Consider the following 20,531-nt stretch of genomic DNA (forward strand, 5'->3'; position numbering starts at 1 on the left):
AAGTAAAGAAGTAAAGAAAGCCTGCATGTTTACATTACAGCATATGAAGTACATAACGTGCTTGGAAATGGAGACAGAAAACATGCTTGCTAAAACAGTGCTGTACTCCTGTCTGTTCTTCTCTAAAGCTGTTTTCAAATTCACAATGGAGAATTTACAGTACGCTGTCTGTTCAGCTTCAAAGAAATGACATCTTTACTAGTTTCCTCTCCTCAGTACTGCGCAGACTGCATTAATTTCACTTGGAGATGTAGTAGTAATGTAAAAGAACAGAGTATCTCTGTTATTGAGGTGGCTTTTACATACTGTAAAACAATGTGTCCATTGACATGTTAGCAAGTTTTCAGGAGTTTTCAGGATTTTCTTAGACCAAAGTTGTACTAGCCTGAGAATTCCAAACAGTTAACAATACACAGTACAATATAGTACACAATACAGCTACAGTTGAAGCCAAACATTTACATACATCTAAGCTAAAGAAATTCAAGTTTAATTTTTTTTACAACTCCACACATTTCACGCTGCCATACATCTCTCTGAGGTCATTTTAAAACAATTAGAGACTTGTTTCAGGTTTTATTCTCTACATCAGATTTCCAGTGGGTCAAACCAGTGGGTACACCAAGTTATCTCTTAAAACAGTTTGGTGTAATGACTTTTAGAAGGTTATGGTTGGCCAACTGTCAAAATTAGGACTACCCCATGGCTATATTTAAGGGCTCACCTTTACTGCTAGTGTCTTTCGGCCCTGTATACAATGGGAAACTTCCCAGCCAAGACCTCCACAAGTGCGGCTCCTCCTTAGGAGTTATTTCCAAACAACTGAAGGAACCCCAAGCTTTTGTACAAAAAATTGTACAGAAATATAAAAATCCTGGCACCAGACACACACTGCTTCAGGAAGGAGGCACAGATTACCTCCAAGGGCTGAACAATATTTGGCCTTAAAGGTGTAACTGAACCACAAGACAACAACAAATGAACTAGTGAATGAGTTAGAGGCATCAAGTAATAAAGCATCTACATTCACTATTAAGAAGCTTCTATATCACCATGTCCCAAAAGGCTGCCATGCTAAGAAGAAGCTCTGGCATAAAAAAGCTAGACTGAAGTTTGTAGGTGATCACCAAGATACAGACTTACCCTTTGGAAGAGTGTTTTCCATTCAGGTAAAATTGAAAAAAGAAAACCACCCTAACTGTGAAGCATGGCAGTGGCAGTGTCATGTTGTGGGGTTTTGCTGAACGAGTACACTTCAGAAAATTGGTATCATAGCAATTATTTTGAAATCACCTCTTCTGGAAATAAAGTACTTACCCCAACTGACTTGACACAGGAAACAAATGGTACCATGAAATGTGTGTGGAGTTTTAATATCTTTAGCCTGGGTGTTTGTAAACATTTGGCCTCAACTGTTTATCAAAATGCAAAAAAAGTATGTTAGGAGAATGTAATTTAACAAAATTTATTGAAACATTAATCAGCATACAAAACATGATGACACTTTCAAATGAGCAGGTCAATGTCAGTGGTACCTTAGTTAAAGCCAGACACAAATATCACACATCCTGAAAACCTGTTTAGCACAGCTGAATTAAAAGATATCAGTAGGCTAAAAGAAACTACATGCATAAGGGCAGCAAAATATAATCTCTCGTCAGCTCAAGTTTTGCTTTACAGTATCCAGTGTCCAGACAGGAGTGTCAAACCGCAGTCCTGAACTTCCACAGCGCTGTGGAGTTTATACTCTTCCATGCTTTAACACATCAAGGCCAAACACATGAAGGTAATGGATTAAAGAAGGGACGATAATGATTCATGAACTTTAAAAAGTAAGCTATATTAAGTGAGCTGTATTAGTTCTACATGTATTCTATAACATAAATGACTTTTTTGTGATTTTGTAGTTATAGGTGACTCTTTTTAGCCAGGAGAGATGATGCAGTTTTTTTAAATATAACATTATAACATTTTGTATATACAGCCAGCTCTATAATTATTGTCACCCTTGGAAAAGAAGGTCATGAAAAATGTTTGTATGGTTAATTAGCGGAATTTCACATTGAAAACATCAACACTGAAAAATCTAACCTTTAACTGAAGTAAATTTAGTTTAGTTTAGTCCTAGGTCCTCTCCTATATCTTGCATGTTAATTATATACTTAGGATGACCACAGGAAAGACACTAACCCACCTGTGTTGTGGGCCTCTGGACTGCAATTTGACACATGCAGTCTACACAACATCATAGAGACATTTCAGACATGAAACACCAACATCATACATCACATCAAACAGAATAAAAAAGAGGCAAAATCACAGTGTCAGGCAGTCTGAGTAACCTGTAATAAGAAGGGGATCCCCTTCTTATACAGTAGCCATATACCCCCCAGCTCCACCCATGCAAAAGACCCTCTACACTTTTAACCAATCAAAAGCACTTCATTTTTGACATTAAGTAGGTGGTTAACAAGACTTTTTAGGTGTTTTAAAAATTGAAAATGTACATTGAACTTGTTAAAGGCAACTAGAACGTCAGTCATAGAATATGATATCAAAAAAATATTCATTTGTTTTGTATATATGCACTTGCAAGTTATTGTCATTGGAGTAGTGCAGTACCAACCATAATTTCTACCGGCATTGAGGGTTGGGACCCAAAACCAGAAGTGCAGTCTCGTCCAAAGCAGTGGGCGCTCTGTTCGTAATTTTTAGCAAGACTAGCCAAGCTAGCAAATGCACTACAGGGTATAATTATATGCATTTTCAGGATACCATTTAGGCACATTGAGGATTATTAAGTACTTCTGGTGTTAGTCGGCAAGCAATCAGTGATAAGGCTAAATGTGCTGTGATCCTTTTGTGGGTTAAATCCACTCCCTAGAGCCAGTGAGTTAACAAATAAGCTGTCAATTAGGCTTGCTAGTTAGCTAACCTAGCCACATGCATTAAACCAGAAGTCTACGGTCTCACTGACTTTTCAATTTGTAAAAGTCTTTCAAACTGTTCAATCCAGATCTCTTCATCTGTGCTTTCCTTTTAGAAATGGGTATATTTTACTCCAAACACTTGGCACATTGGGATTCTGATTTACTGCTCTAGCCACAGCACATTGTAAAGTCCTGAAAGCTTGTTATGTCTAGGTATTGGCCTAGTTACCATTGCTAAGCTATGACTGGACAACCGGTATTTGGGGGAAGGGTTACCCAAGGTCCCAACTGTAGAACCGTAGAAGGTTTTGATTTCAGTCATTCAAAACTGTCAGCATCAATTCAATACTTCGTTTTCAATATTTCACAATGACAATAACGTGTGGTACAACTTAATTACTTTACTCTGCTAGCTAGATAGCTAAAAGCAACACATCTAGCTAACAAAAAATAAATAAAAGCACAACACCGCAGCTCTAAAGCAAAGCTTTTAGTCAAACAAAGCAATTATTCATAAAATCTATGTACGTTACATTCAGACTTCTCAAAGAAAACATTCTGCATTATAAAGTTTGCATGGCTAGCTGATTAGCTCACTGTGGCTAACTAGCCATGAGTGAGTGTGTTATGCTCCTTGTTGTGGCTTTTCCCTACTCAAGCTAAGAGTGGCTACTTGTGTAATGTAGTTGTGATGCATTTCCAAGTGGCGAGGTGAATTTTGAAGGTCATGTCAAAAAAGTATTGAAAAGAATAATATGAAGAAAAGTTTCTTTATCATATCCAATATTTTACCTCTTTTATCTATGCTTTCTTTAACTACAATGAAATTTTTGTTGTATAAGATCAAACAACTTTACGCAGGGTTGAAAATGGATTGCTATTTCTACAGATTTGCTATTTCTACTAGATTTCTTTAGTAAAAGTTCCACTGCCCCCTAGTGCACAAATATGTGCAAGTATGCCAGCAGGCACTTCTATAAAATGTGCACAATATTAGCACATATTCGCAGATTCACAGATGTAGAAGTTTCACTCGACCCAAACACTCACAATGAGGGGGGGGGTATGTTTGTCCCTGAGAGCGCCCCCTGGTGTCAGGCCTGTTAGGAGCTTTGTGCTCCTTCTCCGATGCTCCGGTAAGTCTGTGGTGAGTTTTCTGCTAAAGGTGACTCCGCTAAGGGGAACAGTGCTGGCCTGGTCTTCACTGGCCTGCGCAGGAAGCGACCCGATGTTACCAAGTCACCATAGCCACGAGCGTGGGAGAAGGCGTAACCAGAGCGACGGGTGCTGATGCGTCGCCGTGGGAACCGGCGAGGAGGAGGAGGGAGCACTGCTTTAGCCTGCCTCACTTTATAGCGCACCTAAACAGAGGAGAGGGCATGGGAGAAGAAAGGAGGAGAGGACAGGGGAGGAGAAGAGAAGAGAAGAGAAGAGAAGAGAAGAGAAGAGAAGAGAAGGAAAAATAAGAGGAGTGGAGAGAAGCAGAGAAAAGAGGAGAAAAGAAGAGGAAGGAGAGGAAGGGAAAGGAGAGAGGAGATAAAAAGGGTTGAGAGGAGAAGAGAGAAGACAAGAAGGGAGAGAAGAATGGAGGAGAGGGTGGGAGAAAAGAGGAGAAAGGTTGAAGGAGGAGAAAAAGGAGAAGAGAGGAGAAGAGGTCAGAATAGTAGAAATAAAGCAGAGAAGAGGAAAGGAAGGGTGGGAGGGAAAAGCATTAAGTTTGTGCAAAATTGGAGGGAAGCATAATAGACTGTGAGATTTGTGTTATGGCACACTATCAAAAAATTAATAAATACAACTGAAAGAGTTCAAATGTAAATGTAAAAGCAGAGAGATGTTTAGTTGTGAATGAGTGCAGGTCATAAGACTGTGACTGCAATCAGCCTGCTGCCAGAAATAACTCTGCTGATATGAGTCAGCACAGAGCCCTCCTACTGCTCCAACACTGCACCGCACACACACACACACACACACACACACTGCATCTTACATCTGTCTCTCAGATATATATAAGACAGAGTCCACCTTTCATTTATTTAATTTCCAGTCACAATGACCATCAAGTTTTTCATTTTAAACCTCAGGGAAAAAAAATAAAAAATTAAACAGAAGCCTGAAAATTGAACAGAAGCATGAACAACTTAATATAATATCAGATTTAGTGTGTCCAGTCTTTGCCTTTATTACAGCTTCCATTCTGTTTAGTTTCTTGCCTTTAGATTTTAGAAATCTGCAGGGATATTTTTCCACACCTCCAGAGTTCAGTCTTAGAAGTTGGTTTTGCATTTTCTGATTTTCAAGCCCAAACACATTCAGTGATGTTGAGGCTTGGATTCTGGGGTGGCCAGAGTTTGATTTGCAAATGTTGTTCTTTTTGTGTCTATTTCCGTTTTTGGTGGTCTACCAGGTCTCCCAGGTGGTTGTTAGGAGTCCCATTTTCTCTGATCTTTTAATCAGTTTTTTAACTCCAGTTTTGGAAAATCATGTTTTTTCACTTATTTTTCCTTTACTTTCCTCTTTCTTATGCAAGTGGATCATCTAATATCTAATGAAAGTAAATAACTTGTACTTAATGGCCCTTTTGACTGGACAGTAAATAAACAAAGGATGGTCTCTGTATATGTTTTTTTGTGTTCTGATCTACCTTGTCGTTAACGGTCGGTTGGAGCTGAATGAGCAGAAATCTAAAGGCCACAACAGGCAGCACACACAGGAGGGCAGTCAGGAAGATGGTCAGCCAGACGTTGGGCTGGTTCAGAGAGTTCCTTGCAGTACCTGATTTACACAAACGGACACTGATCAATGTTAGAGCTTTAATGGAAGTGATAACCAAAATGATAACATGACCATCAGTGAACCAAGCCTAGTGCAGGTCAGTTGACCTATTCATCTAGCAACCAGAGGTGACAGATCACTCTTCATAGTAGTTTATAACCCCTTTTCAGTTCTTCCACCTGTTTTTGGAGGTTATTCAGCTACAGCACTAAGCACTTTTTTACCTTCAATAACATTGACAGACTATACTTTGATGGAAATGTGTATGATTCACAAACCAGAAATAGATTTTTGCTTTTGTAGGTAAGCAAGCAAGTCAGCATTTATAAGTGTTTAAATGCTAGTTTTTATTGTGTCCATTGTACAGCCTTGTTTGATACAAAGAAAGCTGCAGTTGGCGTGAATTGTTTTCACAGCAGGGGGTTCTGACCCCTCCCCTTTCACAACTCATTGCTCACTAGCAGCTCAACATAGTTGCACACTCAGTGTGACAGAAACAGTATTCTAGCTCATCTGATATTACAGTTACAATTTCCATTTATTGAATGGCCACTAATGCAGGGGTTCTCAACTTTTCCACCCCAAGGCCCAACTGTTTATAACCATAAAGCATAGCAGCCCACAGAAAAACTACAATCAACTTTTTTTTAAATAGTTTTCTTTGTTTCTTTTTCTCTTTTTTGTTTCTTTTTTGCTTACACTGAAAACATCTGAATTAGGGCCTGTAAAAGATCTGATTGTCCATTTCACTTCTAAAGATGTTAACAAACATAACAAAAAGGAGGAAAAAGAAAAAAATGTATATGTTGAGTGTGATTTGCAGATGCAGTCCATTACATTTTCACTGAAATTACTCTGTTGGCTTTCACACTGGAGTGACTGTTTGGTCTCTTTAGTTTTTTTGCCTTATTTGAAATAAACCTCACTCCACTCAGTGGGCTTTTGGATTAGCACCATCACTATCAACAATAATAATAAACATAACTAGATATCTGCTTCTTTGTCAGTTTATCAATTTGAGTTTAACTACTCAGGTCACAGATGCTTGGTCAGAAATCAAGCGCAGACCTTCACTATTATTTTAAGGCTCTTCTGTTGTTTTTATCAGCTGCAGCTTGAGCTGCAGGAACAATATGAGAGCAATGAGAGTCTGTTAAGCGTCAGAGGTTAAAACAGGCAGATTATACTGACAGTATACAGCGCTGATGTGCTGGTAGAAGAAGTCAGCTCTATTGATGAATTTCCCTCGTTTGATCGTAAAATGCTTTCCTACCAGCAGTGAACTGGACGGGGTTTGGTTAAAAGTGGACTGAGACCTGCGGGTTTTTGCCGGACCGGTTCAAGCTGTCTGGTGCAGACCCGAATACGGGTGGAGTGTTCACACACGTCAAAATGGAGCAAACTAAAGAAAAAAGTTTGATAGGTCCGCACCGAACAAGGTAGGAGAAAGCTCCCTGAGGAATGTCTCCATCTCTGGCTAACACAGCCCACAGGTTGAGAAACCCTGCACTAAGAGAACTCCATAAAGGTTAAAAGGTTAAAGATAAAATATTCGGAAATATTTAATTGGCTGATACTCAAGGTTTCATGATCAGTAAACAAGAAGTGATATCATGCAATGTCTAAAAGCAACACTTGCAAGGTTGTTTTACGGAATGTTAAGAAAAGTCTTATTCCACCTAATGAGTAACTGTAGCACACTACTCACTGTAGCTGTGTCACACTGTAATAATAGATCAGTGGTCACTACAACTGGACTAAAAAAATCACTTAGAAAAACACAAAAATACATAAACATTTAATATACAGCTCATTTAGCTCCCTCTCACAAATGCTGAGTGATGGGGTGACTCACCGATGAAGGGGAAAGATGAGGTGAAGATGAGGAACATGCCGTTGCTGTACAAGGTGAAGGTGACGGCAAAATACACAGATAAACTTCCCCACAGGAAAAAGTGATTCACCGCCGTCCAATAGTACGTGTCCAGACCAAGCTGAAATGTTCAGACAAAAATTGCAGATAAAGCGACACTCTGGCCAAAATGAAAGTTGTAAACATACTTAATCGCCTTTTGTTTAGAAAGTTTTGTTCAGAAAAACCCACTTATGATGATGTATCTTAATAGTGGGAGGAATTATTAAAAAAAAAAGAACAACTGCTTGGGAGTGGATTTTTTTTTCATCATCAGAAAAGAGAGAATTGATTACACAAATGACAAATGACTGAGCAGATGAAAAGAGCAAGCTAAGCTGACTATGTAGTTCAGAGCTGGGCAACATGACAATATTTATGTTTATTGTAATAAATTACATACCAATATGTCACAATAAGCATATTGTGAATATCGCCAGTGCCTAAAAATGACATGTTTTATTTAAAAGAGAGCCTATTTAGTCATGTTTAACTGGATTTAGTGTCATATACTATCTGGAACACTGAATACAAATCATTTTATTCATAGTTTTAGAGGTGGCACTCCTTTGCTAGTCACAACTTATCAGATGTCAGAAAAAATAAATATTGGGACATATCGTGAAAAGTGCTAGAAGTACTGCGATATTACATTTTTGCCATATCATTCACCTCTAATCTAGATAGGTTACCTCAGTTTGGTGTCTTTCCTCTGGCTGGAAAGGATAAAAACTTGACTCTGATGTTCATTTTGTGTTAAACAAAGACAGAATCGCTGTTGTTTTTCCACTAATGTTAGTTTGGTTGTATTTATTAGCCTGTAGCTAGCAGTCGGTATTGGTTGACAGAGATTCCCAAAGTTTGAATGATGTCCTTGAGTAATTCATAAACAAAAAGATGAAAATGACATTAACTCTGTTAAATTGATGAGGCTGAGGCATTTGATGCACTACAGAACACTGACAAATAATGTATTAAACTCTCGTTTTAGGTCAGAATGCTTCTTTAACTGCAGTACAACATTTGCAGCCAGGTCAATAAGATCTAGCAGCTGCCAATGACCATTGTGCAACTAGCAACATTCTCACTGGCTTTCTGATTTTTTTTAGGTTTTGATAAATGAATTGAAAGTCTTTTGTCTGCTTGTAAATGAAACACAAAAAAGCTAATCTCCATTTATCTCCAGTCTTCACCTACTCTACAGCTGTTACTGCAGTTTGTTTACTGCGATGGTCAGCAAGATTGATCTGAAGGTGGTGATTCATTTGTGTCAAATTTAGAATGTTATAATTGATAACAGTAATACTCATCAATAAGGTATGCACCTAATTAGTCCTGTTTAAGTGGATTTAGTGCCACATACTATGTGAAATATTGAATGTAAATCATTGTATTTATAGTTTTTTTAGAGGTGGCACTCCTTTGTTTGTTCCAACTTATCAGATGCCAGAAAAAATAACTATTGGGACATACTGTGCATTGGGAAAAGTTCTGGAAGTATTACATCTAATCTAGATAGGTTACCTCAGTTTGGCTTCTTTTCTCTGGCTGAAAGGGTTAAAAACTTGACTCTGATGTTTGTCTGCTTGCAAACGAAAAACAACAAAGCTAATCTCCTTTTACCTTCAGTGTTCACTTACTTTAAAGCTGTTACTGCAGCTTTAGTCTTTCCTTTAATATCTTCGTTTGTTACTCTTGTGTACTGCGATGTGATTAGAGGATTTTGGTCAGCGTGATTGATCTGAAGGTGCTGATTCATTTGCATCAAATTTTGAATGTTAGAATAGATAATAACTGATTACAATAATGCTCATCAATAAAGTATGTACACTATATGAAACTCATGGCTGGGAGGAATGTGTAAATGTGTGCACAACAACCTGAAAAAAATGCTTGATTTGCAGAAACTACTTACGCACTTATTTTACATGCACATTGGTGTAAACAAATGCTGCACCTATTCCATGTTCCCTTTAAAGACATTACACTGTGTGCTTGATGTTGGAATGCAAATGACATGTAAATTAGGTGCTGGTAGGATTGTGCTTCATTTCACGCACTGAAGCTCATTCATTTGCGCTCAAATCTCCGCTTGTTTCCACGTCGTATGAAAGTTACATGAATCAGACACAGAGTAGTTTGTGTCAATGTGAGGTCAGAGATTTATACACTGTTTACTGTATTTTAAAGGTGTCATTAAGGTCGTTTTTTATAGTTTTATTTCATATTTAATTTTTTACATAATTTTAAATCATATAGTCTTTCCTTTAATATCTTGAATTTAATATTAGCTTATATTTTTGTTTAATTCCTAGTTTAATCTTCTTCTGTTAACGCACCATTAGGATTGCTGTCCAATTTCGCTGTACTGTGCAATGACAATAAAGTATCTTGAACCTTGAATCTGCAGTTGAGGCTAGTGGTCAGTGTTATATATTAACTGAAGCCACTTACCTGCACGTTTACAACAACAAGCAGGCAGGTTTGGGCCAGCAGGGCGAAAGACTGGTAATCCGCGATGTCTTTGCCATCATCTCGGACAGTGTCTTGCATAGCAGCATAGGGGATGAAGAAAAGGATGAGGGAGCTGTAGCAGCTGTGCAGGAGGATCTTCACGAAGGCCATTTTACTGAAGTACTGATTTTGCTGCCCTGGGGCGTACAACTGGGGGTACTGCATACTCCAACGGTCATTTACATCCTGGACATTAAACATACACATGCATAAATATTTACATCTGTATCTCCAGTGTGCTTACATGCAGTTATGAAAAGGAAATTACAGATGTGCTTTGTTGTTTATTTGGAAAACATGTCTTTATGCTAATAGGCTATCTAAATCAATCAGTCAGGCTAAGGTATTAATTTAGCTGTACACATGTGGAGTCACAAGTCTACAACTGTTCACATGAACTGGAGGCACAAACCTGATCAAAGAGACTGAGGCCAATGACGGGTAATGCTGTGTAAACCAAGTTATACATTGTGATGAACCATTCGTCATACACCGTCTGTTTCAGCAGACAAGACAGTTAGCATTGAACAAATACTTTAGTTATTTTTCAAATATTTTTCATATTATAAGAAAATCTGGTTTCAGCTGATGTTTTCAAAAATGCAGTTAGCCACTAAATTCATTGCACACTTTACAGTGGAATAACCGTAAAATAGTCACCTGGGCAGAGAAGCCACAGAAGAATCCATACCAGAAGTGCACAAAGGTGAAGCTGAAGTTCTTGTAAAAGAAGTAACGCAGGAACTTGCACATGCGCAGGTAAGACCAGCGGCCATGGACCAGCAGGAGGCGCTGTAGGTATCGGAACTGAGCGAAGGAAAAATCGCTGGAAAGAACAGCCTGCATGCCCTCCTGACCACTGATACCCACTCCAATATGAGCAGCTAGACAAAGAAAGAAAGAAAGAAAGAAAGAAAGAAAGAAAGAAAGAAAGAAAAGAAAAAACAAACAAATAAACAAACAAAGTAATAAAGACAAAAAAAAGAAGAGGAAGGCAGGGAAGATGAAAAAAAGAAAGAAAGAAAGAAAGAAAGAAAGATAGAAGGAAGGACAGAGGGAGAGTGAGTGATAGCAAGAAAGAAAGAAAAAAGAAGAGGCAGACAGAAAGGAGAGAGAGGAACGGAGTGTGAGAGATGTAGTGAAAATGGAAGAAAGAAAGAAACAAACAAAGTAACAAAGAGAGAGGAAAGGAAGGAAAGAGATGGGATGAGAGTAAGTGAAAAAGTTAGAGAGATGGAGAGAGGGGAGCATAGAGTGTAAACGAGAGAGAGGGAGTGAGAACGAAAGAAAGAAAGAAAGAAAGAAAGAAAGAAAGAAAGAAAGAAAGAAAGAAAGAAAGAAACACTTTAGTGTATATGAAAAGACACATTTTCAGATTCTCAGCCTGTTTCTCTGTGTTGGTTATCGGGTTTTTTGGACACTCATCACAACCTAAAAAGTCAATAAATTCTTATTGCTGCTGTCAAAACAAAACCTTGTATCTCCCTTTGAGTTTTTGACATAATTTGAAAATGCCTGTTGCCCTTTACATTGTGTGTAAATTTCAGGATGAATGGGCCAAAAAAACGGCCCATAATGACTTAGAAAAAGGTTACACTGGTTACCAGTAGTTACATTAAAAGTAAAGTATGTTTTTCCTTCTCCTGTAAAGTTTTCATTTTGGAGATACAAGGAGATACATGAGTTTATCACTTGTGTTCTCTAATTTGTCAGTGCAACTTCCTTATTTTCCAGGATGGTCTGGAAAATAAGAAGGTATCATTAACTCAACATTTCTCTCCCTCCTTTTGTTCCTGATCCTCCCTCTGTGTCTCTGCTCATAGCCACACCCACCCTTGATCATGCTGACATCATTGGCTCCATCTCCGATGGCGAGGGTAACAGCTTTTTTGTACTTCTTGACCAGCTCGACCACCTGGGCTTTCTGCAGAGGAGTGACCCTGCAGCACATGACCGTCTGACACATACAGGCCGTCCGCAACAGTTCCAGCTGAAGGTCTTTCTGCAGACCATAGGCCTGGAGAAAAACAGAGAGATAAAGACAGAAAAGAGAGAGAGAGAGAGAAATAGAAAAACAGAAAAAGAGAGAGAAAGAGAGAAAAGGGAGAGAGAAAGGACAGAGAGAGAAGAAAAAGTCAGAGAGAGACAGAGGGAAAGTAAGAGAAAGAGAAAAGACAATGATAGAAAGAGAAAAAAAAACAGAAAAGCAAGAGAAGGAGAGAAAGAGAAAAGACAGAGAGAAAGGAAGACAGAGAGAAAGAAAGGGAAAAAGAGAGAAAAGACAGAGAGGTTCCAGTTTTTTCCTTCAAAAAAATGTAATGATCATTTAAAAAACTGCATTTTGTGTTTACTTTGGTTGTGATTTATGTTAAATTTTGTTCAAAGGTCTCAATAATAATAAATCTAAAACAATAATTCTTTCTTATTCTTTATTTTATTTATTGTATTTTTTTATTTGTCCTTTAGAGAAATACAAATCATTTAAACCCTATATTTATTTGAAAATAGTACAAAGACAACAAATCAAATGCTAAAACTGAGAAATCTTATTGTTTTTTGAAAAATATATGCCCATTTTTCGAATTTGACGCCAGCAGCAGATTCCAAAAAAGTTGGGATGGGGGCATGTTTACTACTGTGTTTCATCACCTCTTCTTTTAACAACACTCTGTAAGCATTTGGGAACTGAGGAGACCAACTGCTGTAGTTTTGAAAGTGAAATGTTTTCTTGTTCTTGTTTGATATAGAATTTCACCTGCTCAACAGTTTGAGGTCAGCTTTGTCATATTTGTCATTTCATAAAGTGCCACATGTCTTCAGTGGTGACAGGTCTGGACTGCAGGCAGGCCAGTTTATCACACTAACTTTTTTACTATAGAGCTATGCTGTTGTAATATGTGCAGAATGTGGTTTGACATCTTGCTGAAATAATCAAGGCCTTCCCTGAAAAAGACGTTGTCTGGATGGCAGCATATGTTGCCAGAACCTGTATATATCATTCAGCATTAATGGTGCCTTCACAGATGTGCACGTCACCCATGCCATATGCACTAATGCACCCCTATACAATCATGAATACTGGATTTGGACTGTGCACTGATAACAAGCTGAGTGGTCTTTAGCCCGGAGGACACAGCGTCCATGATTTCCAAAAAGAATTGAAAATTTTGATTTGTCGGGCCACAGGACACTTTTCCACTTCACCTCAGTCCATCTTGAATGAGATTGGGCCTAGAGAAGATGGCAGCATTTCTGGGTCCTGTTTATATATGATTTCTTTTTTGCATGGTAGAGTTTTAAATTGCATTCAAAGATACAGTGATGAACTGTGTTCACAGACAGTGGTTTTCAGAAGTTTTTCTGAGCCCATGCAGTGATTTACACTACAGAATCATGTCTGTTTTTAATGCAGTGCAGTGAACTCCTCGTCATCTTTACTTCTGAAAGACTCTCTGCGATACTCTTTTTCTACCCAGTGATGTTACAAAGAATTATATATATATATATATATATATATATAAATTTCTCAGTTTCAACATTTGATAAGCTGTCTTTGTCTACCATTTTCAAATAAATATAGGGTTTAAATGATTTGCACATTATTGCATTTTGTTCTCATTTACATTTTGCACAGAGTCACAACTTTTTGGGGAATGGGGTTGTATTTATTACCAGTCTATGTGCTTGTCTGGTCTGTTTAGTATATTATATGTCATACATGTGTTCACTCACCAAGACTAATTCCTTGTGTGTGTAACATACTTGGCAAAATAAAGTGATTCTAACTCTAATTCTGATTAGGTGTAACTAATATGCAAAAACAGAAGAAACCTGGAGGGGGCAAATACTTACGGTACTGAAACAACACCAGCTACTTAACTGTAGGCTACCGTCAAAGCCTCTTAACTACCACATTTGCCAAAGCTTGCCTGCTTAAATCGGGTATTTTGGTGATTTGGCTCAATGCGCAGCAGCGTTAGCTTGCATGTAGCAATAGTCGTCTGTTGACTTCTTGACAACCTCATAATTCAGAGGATCCAGTTACGTTCAAGAAGCAAATGTACACAGAACAAAGCATATCGGCTTTGACCCAGACTTTCTTATTTGGGCATCTATCTACAAAGTGACGAAATATCGAGAGCTATACTCACCAAGCTGTGTCCATTAATCACCAGCCCATACTCTCCGTTCGATTTTTCATCCAGCACCACCTGAGATTTTTTACCCCTAAGTTTGCTCTTTAGAAAGGGAGGCTCCTCTGGTGAATCAGGCGACATCTTTTTTCTGGCATTCCTAAACATTATTGGGAGAGATGATGTCAGTGGCAAATCATGATGCCAACTCAATATCAAAAGGAAGTTTCAGTAAGTATATCACTAATAATTTATTACAGAAGCAGCATTAATAGGTTGTTGTGTTGAAAGAATCACATTTTGATATCTAGTGTTCTATTTGTCTAAGTTCACTCATGTCACTCCACTGCTGCGCTCCATTCGCTGGCTTCCTGTAGCTGCCTGCATCAGATTTAAAACCCTGATGCCTACAAAGCCAAAAATGGACCAGCCCCTCACTACCTAATGGCAATGGTCAAAACTCAAACTGTGCCTCAAGCCCTTCGAGCTTCAAGTACAGCTCAGCTTGACCCGCCATCCTTCAAGACTCATGGAAGACAAGGATCACGACTCTTCCCAGTCCTGGCACCCAAGTGATGGAACAAACTCCCACTGGCTGTCTGAACAGTAGACTCTCTCATGGTCTTCAAATGCAGACTGAAGACACTTCTCTTTTTACAGCACTTAAGTGAGCACTAAGTTAAGTATGTATTGTAATGTATTGTATTGCACTTATTGAAATGTATTACACTATGTCTAACTACTGTTTCCTATAGGCTATTGTTTCTATCCATATCTGAGCTTGGGAGTAGCCTTACTGTAACCTATTTGTACTGGCAAAGATACATTTTCTGAGCAGACAACAAAGCACTTTTGTATGTCGCTCTAGATAAGAGCGTCTGCTAAATGCTGTAAATGTATTTATCTTCAGAATCTTATTTCAGGTCACGCTCTACTGCTGCCTCACTCTCATTGGTAACAAAAGTCATGTAATTATGATTCCAACTTAAGGTGACAGTAAGGGAGGGGCGAGACACTCACACTAGCTCTTCTCTCACGCCCTCTGCTGTATCGGCTGCTATGATGAACACCTCTGTCATCTCTTCTCGAAGCATGTTGCAGGAATAGCCAATATTCTCAGCCGTTTCTACACAATAACAGAATGGTCATGTCAATACAGAGTTATGCATTTTCTCACATTTTATACAATCAAACTTAAGTCCTGAAGGCCAAGAGTGTTGTTAAGAAGATGATGTACATGCCTTTAACAACAACCGTAACAAAAAAAAAAGGTGCCCCAAAAACTGAGCACTGCCAGAGAAAAGCCACATTTGGTTTCCCAGAGAATCATACCTGAAAAATTGGAGTTATGAATGTGGAAAACCTTTTAAAGGTTTAGAAAAGCTTCACATAATATGAAGGTCTTATACCAATTTAAAGTTGCAAGATAATTTTGTTAAAACTGAAAGAACTATAATTAATAAGTCAGAAGAATAAAAACACTCTAAAATACAGTGAGTGTGCACTTCTGCGAGCCTGAAATGATAATTTAAGCCCTTGAACCCATAGCCTGCATTTTGCGGTCAAATGCATAGTTGAATCCTAGCCTTTACAACTTCAGAATTTGAGCTGAGCATCAGCGAGTAATCTGGCTCAAAAAACAACAAAAATCCAAATGTTATTGCTCTGCTTTTAGCCTTCATATTCCAACAAAGGGTCAAAACAATTACATGTATCACAGATCACAGCACTCAGCAGACTGTGCCTTCACCATTTAGAATAATTTCATCCACCTGTGACCATCTATCAGCCAACAATCCAGCTCCAAAGTCACCCAAACCACACTTGCTACTGTTATATATCTCTGATTTTGGCCTTTATATTATAAACAAAGGGTTAAAAAAAGGCGACATAATTCACACATCGGATCACTCAGCAGAACCTGTTTTTACTAGCCATAGTAAGAGAAACCAGCTTTAACCATTCCACAATCCAGAAATACAGCACCAAACAGACAGATCCACTGTATAACCTGCTATTAGCTCTCCACTTTAGCCTTCATATGGCAACAAAAGGAGGTCAGAGGCATTAGGTCAAGTTTATTAGACCATGTTGTAAATCGTTACATATTAACATCACACGCACAGGCTTACAAAGAAGGTCCAGCTCTATGTTTAGGTCTTAAATGCAAAATCAACATCATACTGATTAAGATATGATGACAATAGTAGATAATTCACTCACATCCTCAGAAGACGGATCCTTCACTAAGTTTCGACTGAGTTCTCTTTGAATTCTCTTTCAATCATCAGATTCATCCACTCGGGAAAGGGGGATGAAGCATAACCCATGATACAAAATGTTCTTGTGCACATTGCATGCAATTACACATTTCCACCAGAGAGGTCCCCAAATTCTCAGAACTTACATAGTGTGGCTTTAAGACATACTAAATTTCTTGCACATTTTATCTGGACTTACTGATGCAAAGCACTGCTCTTATGAAGCATCAAAAGGTAACTGACTGCTGGTAGCATCCCCTTGTGGAGAAGTTTCAGCCTGCCACATGTCAAGCCACTTCTATGAGGTCCTTTGAAGTGCATGTGCGCATGAGGTGCATGTGAAAATGGCTTTCTAAAGAACTATCTATTGTTACATTACTATACTACTCACTACTTTTATTACGAAATTACAATTTAAAAGAGTGTAAATGTCAAATCACAAGAGCTGCCACTTCAATTACAGCCTATACTATCAACACAAGTTTTAAATAGAAAATTTAACCGAGTAACATGAACTACCAGTCCAGCACAAGTCTCAAGCCAGAAAAGGCTGCTCTGGTCTTCTTGGCCAAAATAACAGGCCTAATTTGTAAAAATCGCAGTTTAAACTTGCATTTAAAATATTGGCCAGAAAAAAATTATGGTAGCAATTAGATACTTCCCCTAAATTTTTCAGCTTCATCCATTCAAAGGTTTTCAGGGAACCAAAAGTGGTTCTTCTATGGCATCATACAAAGGAACTGTTTTAGACATGATTACTTTTTAGAGTGTAGGCATCAATTACAGTGTCACAATGGCCAGTTAGTAGGTGATTATTAGAATTGAGCACCAGTTTCAGATGGAAGTATATTTTCCAAATGATTAAGCTGGCAGGAGACCGCAACTAAAATAATTTTATTTAACCCTACACTCTTAAAAAAGATGGTTCTTCAAGGGTTCTTTAGTAAAGAAAATGATTCTATAGAACCACAAACACTCAAAGAAACTTTTGCATGAATAAAGGGTGCCTTGCTTAACAAAAGATCTCTTTATTGATTGATGCAAAGTGTGCTGTAGATGGTTCTATATATAAACCTTTTGAAAATAGTTCTTTATAACACTAAAAAGGTTATTCTAATGTTATGACGTCAAGCTTGTAACAATAGAAGAACCCTTTTGGGTGCTATATAGAACGCTTTTCAAAAAGGTTCTAGGTAGAAACATATATAGCAAATTCATGCACATTTTCTAAACGCTTTCATTCTGAAGAACCCTTTCATAATGCAAAGAATACTTTAAACATGCAAATAGTTGAGTGTTCATGGTTTTATCTAGAACCATTTTCTTTACTTCTTTTTTAAGAAATTAGTTCTAACAAGCTTAAATTGTTACACTAACATTAAATAAACATAGCTCATTTTCACTGTGGTCCCCGGGCAGGCAGAAAAACACAAAAGCACTAACCGAGAAACAACATGAATGATTCATGCAGCAATTCTTTTTAAGCAATGGCAAATGTAGTAGTCTGACCCTGTTTGTCACCAGTTAAGACCCAAATCTTGATGTCAGCCTTGGCGAGTTGCTCGATGGTCTGAGGAACCCCATCCTGCAGCTTGTCCTCCACTGCAGTCGCCCCTATGAGCTATTCACAAACCCACACCAATCTGTCAGTAATTTCAGGCAAAAACATACTGATGATCGTATAAAGTATGAAATGTAATGAAATGTATAACCAGATGAAATGTATAACAATTTGTAAATACTAACTAGCTTAACTGGTACCAAAACATGGATTATTGTTTTTTACTGAAATAACATAAATTTCAAACATGAGCCTCTACCATAAGGTCCTTTTCAATTTCTTCATATATGGCATCTAGTTTTTCCTCACGGTCCTCCAGTGCAGTGCTGGCTTCATGGTGGCGCTCTCTCCATATCTCAAACTCTGCTTCATCCAAGTCCTTATAAGCCAGAGCCAGAGTCCGCAAACCTTCACCAGCATACTCCTAGACAGTCATACATACAGCAAGTAAATGTACAGTGCTGTATTTTTTAGTCATACAAAGCTTCATGAAGAGTTGATGTTCTCCAGCCAACTGTGTTGCAAAGTGGTTCATTTCTGGAGGGTTCAAGTGTCCACTAGACACCCCTAGTGGTTAATATAATATAAGCCTATGAAACCTCCCAGCTAGAAAAATATGTTGTGTTTTGGATGCTGGTATGCTTGTCATCCAGCAGCCCTACACCCTACTGAAGTTTTAATCAAAACCTAAACTTGAACTTCAAATGATATATGGTTCAAATCATAATGTGGGCAGATATTTAGCTCCATTTTCTGCTTTTCTTTCTATAATGTCATCAGACCAGTGGTCTCCCACCCTGGTCCTGGAGATCTACCTTCCAGCAGAGCATAGTTCCAACCAAAATTTGCTACACCTGTTCCAGCTAATCAACCTCTTCCCATGTCCCTGATTGTTATACATGGAAGTGTTGAAGGTAAAAGAGAAAGAGGACAACCAGCAACAAAATGCATGGATATAATTTTTAAAAAACCATGAACAAGCCATTCAGGAGCCTGAGGACCCAAACAAAATTTAAGAATAATCCTATCCACAAGGTCACCCAGAATCAGAAACAACTTGATAGCACTTAACGCTCTGGGGTCTAAGGGCATTTTTTTCGATTTTCACATATCTTCTTCAATTTGCCTTTAAAGGCACTTGCATGTAATATGATATCCATATGTTTCAAAACAAAATACAAAGTTATCCAATTTTACATGTATCTCTAATGTCAACTCAATGAAAATTGAAGGGTATCTGAAGTGATGGGTCAGTCCTTAGTGATTCTTAAGTGTCCACCGATGGTGTCCATTTTTCACACAAAATGTAAACAGACACACCAATTTAGCAATTACACACAGTGTATTTCAACCCTTATTCATAGCCTCATAACTCCAGATGTGATTCATGTACAATCTTGCAAATAAGATGCAGTCGAAGGGGAGAGTCTACAGATTCAGGACATTTTGAACTGTATTTCTGTGCGGTATTATTGCATTACAAGACCCCATACATCTAGTACTTTGAATACTCTCATTTTGCAAGGACACAGATACTGAGCCTTATCCAGCCATACTCTCTGTAATAGGAGAACCCATCTGACGGCATTTGTCGCAAGCCCCAAAAAAAGGTTACCTTAACAATCTATAAGAAGCAGACAGAGCAGAGAACACTGCACATATTAAGTTGGCATGGTTCTATCTCTTTTGATGTCGTGTTTGCCAGTGTTGAGCTGAATTCCGTCTCGCCAGTAGTATCTGACTCCCCTTCACATGCACATGCATCACCTGGGCACATGGACACTCGCGATGTTGGTTGTTTGCACATAGAAACATCCAAAATCATGAGTGCAATATGTAAAGTGTATATGCCTGCATGATGTGCATGCACACACAGGGGAGTCAAATTCTGTATCTTTCAGCTTGTCAACAAATACATGTGTATAGCTGTGTATGAGGGCTCGCAGCACGATTTGTATTTACATCAGTGGTGTAACTAAACTAGACTTTAGTTGTTTACAATTTAGAGAAAAATTACAGGATTTTATTACATGAGGTTACAAACATTTAAGGCTTATTTGGCGTGAGAGTCACAAAAGCTGACAAACTATGAAGCTTTGGACAGTTTTAATTCATGTATGAATGAACAGTGGAAGCCGTGAGATGCGGATTTATACAATCCAATGGCTAATAAACTTCTCAATTGAAACACTGCCAGCATGTGTGCGAGTCACTGGTTAGCATCAACTCAATGTGCTTCAGGTGCTATCTGCATATTTCTCATCACCAAAGCCCACCGCTATCATTTTTGGAGAGAAAATTGAAGCAAGACTGACTCCAAGTGTTAAAAGGGTCGCTGCTTGCATGATCCAAGACTAAATATGTATAAAACATGGTTGAACAGTAAGACTGTTTTAAGACACCTATTACAACGATGTTACACCAAACAAATAAGATGATGCAAGAGTG

At 38.3% G+C, this 20,531-nt stretch overlaps 1 protein-coding gene across 2 annotated transcripts in view; it reads right to left on the reverse strand.

Annotated features, from left to right (window-relative positions):
- Positions 1 to 1,448: 1,448 nt before the first annotated feature.
- The window catches only part of atp8b5b (ATPase phospholipid transporting 8B5b), a 52,052-nt gene continuing 32,969 nt past the window's right edge, over positions 1,449 to 20,531 (reverse strand). For both annotated transcript variants that reach the window (XM_036595835.1, XM_036595834.1), the window contains 11 exons: positions 18,343 to 18,507; positions 18,032 to 18,143; positions 15,282 to 15,387; positions 14,280 to 14,421; positions 11,962 to 12,145; positions 10,789 to 11,012; positions 10,541 to 10,624; positions 10,069 to 10,314; positions 7,558 to 7,696; positions 5,572 to 5,702; positions 1,449 to 4,291 (listed from right to left, as the gene is read on the reverse strand). In XM_036595835.1, the coding sequence (XP_036451728.1) occupies positions 4,034 to 4,291; positions 5,572 to 5,702; positions 7,558 to 7,696; positions 10,069 to 10,314; positions 10,541 to 10,624; positions 10,789 to 11,012; positions 11,962 to 12,145; positions 14,280 to 14,421; positions 15,282 to 15,387; positions 18,032 to 18,143; positions 18,343 to 18,507 (1,791 nt within the window). In that variant the 3' untranslated portion in view covers positions 1,449 to 4,033. The remainder of the gene's footprint in view (positions 4,292 to 5,571; positions 5,703 to 7,557; positions 7,697 to 10,068; positions 10,315 to 10,540; positions 10,625 to 10,788; positions 11,013 to 11,961; positions 12,146 to 14,279; positions 14,422 to 15,281; positions 15,388 to 18,031; positions 18,144 to 18,342; positions 18,508 to 20,531) is intronic.

Source organism: Colossoma macropomum, unplaced genomic scaffold (assembly GCF_904425465.1).
Source record: "Colossoma macropomum unplaced genomic scaffold, Colossoma_macropomum, whole genome shotgun sequence".
Lineage (NCBI taxonomy): Eukaryota > Metazoa > Chordata > Actinopteri > Characiformes > Serrasalmidae > Colossoma > Colossoma macropomum.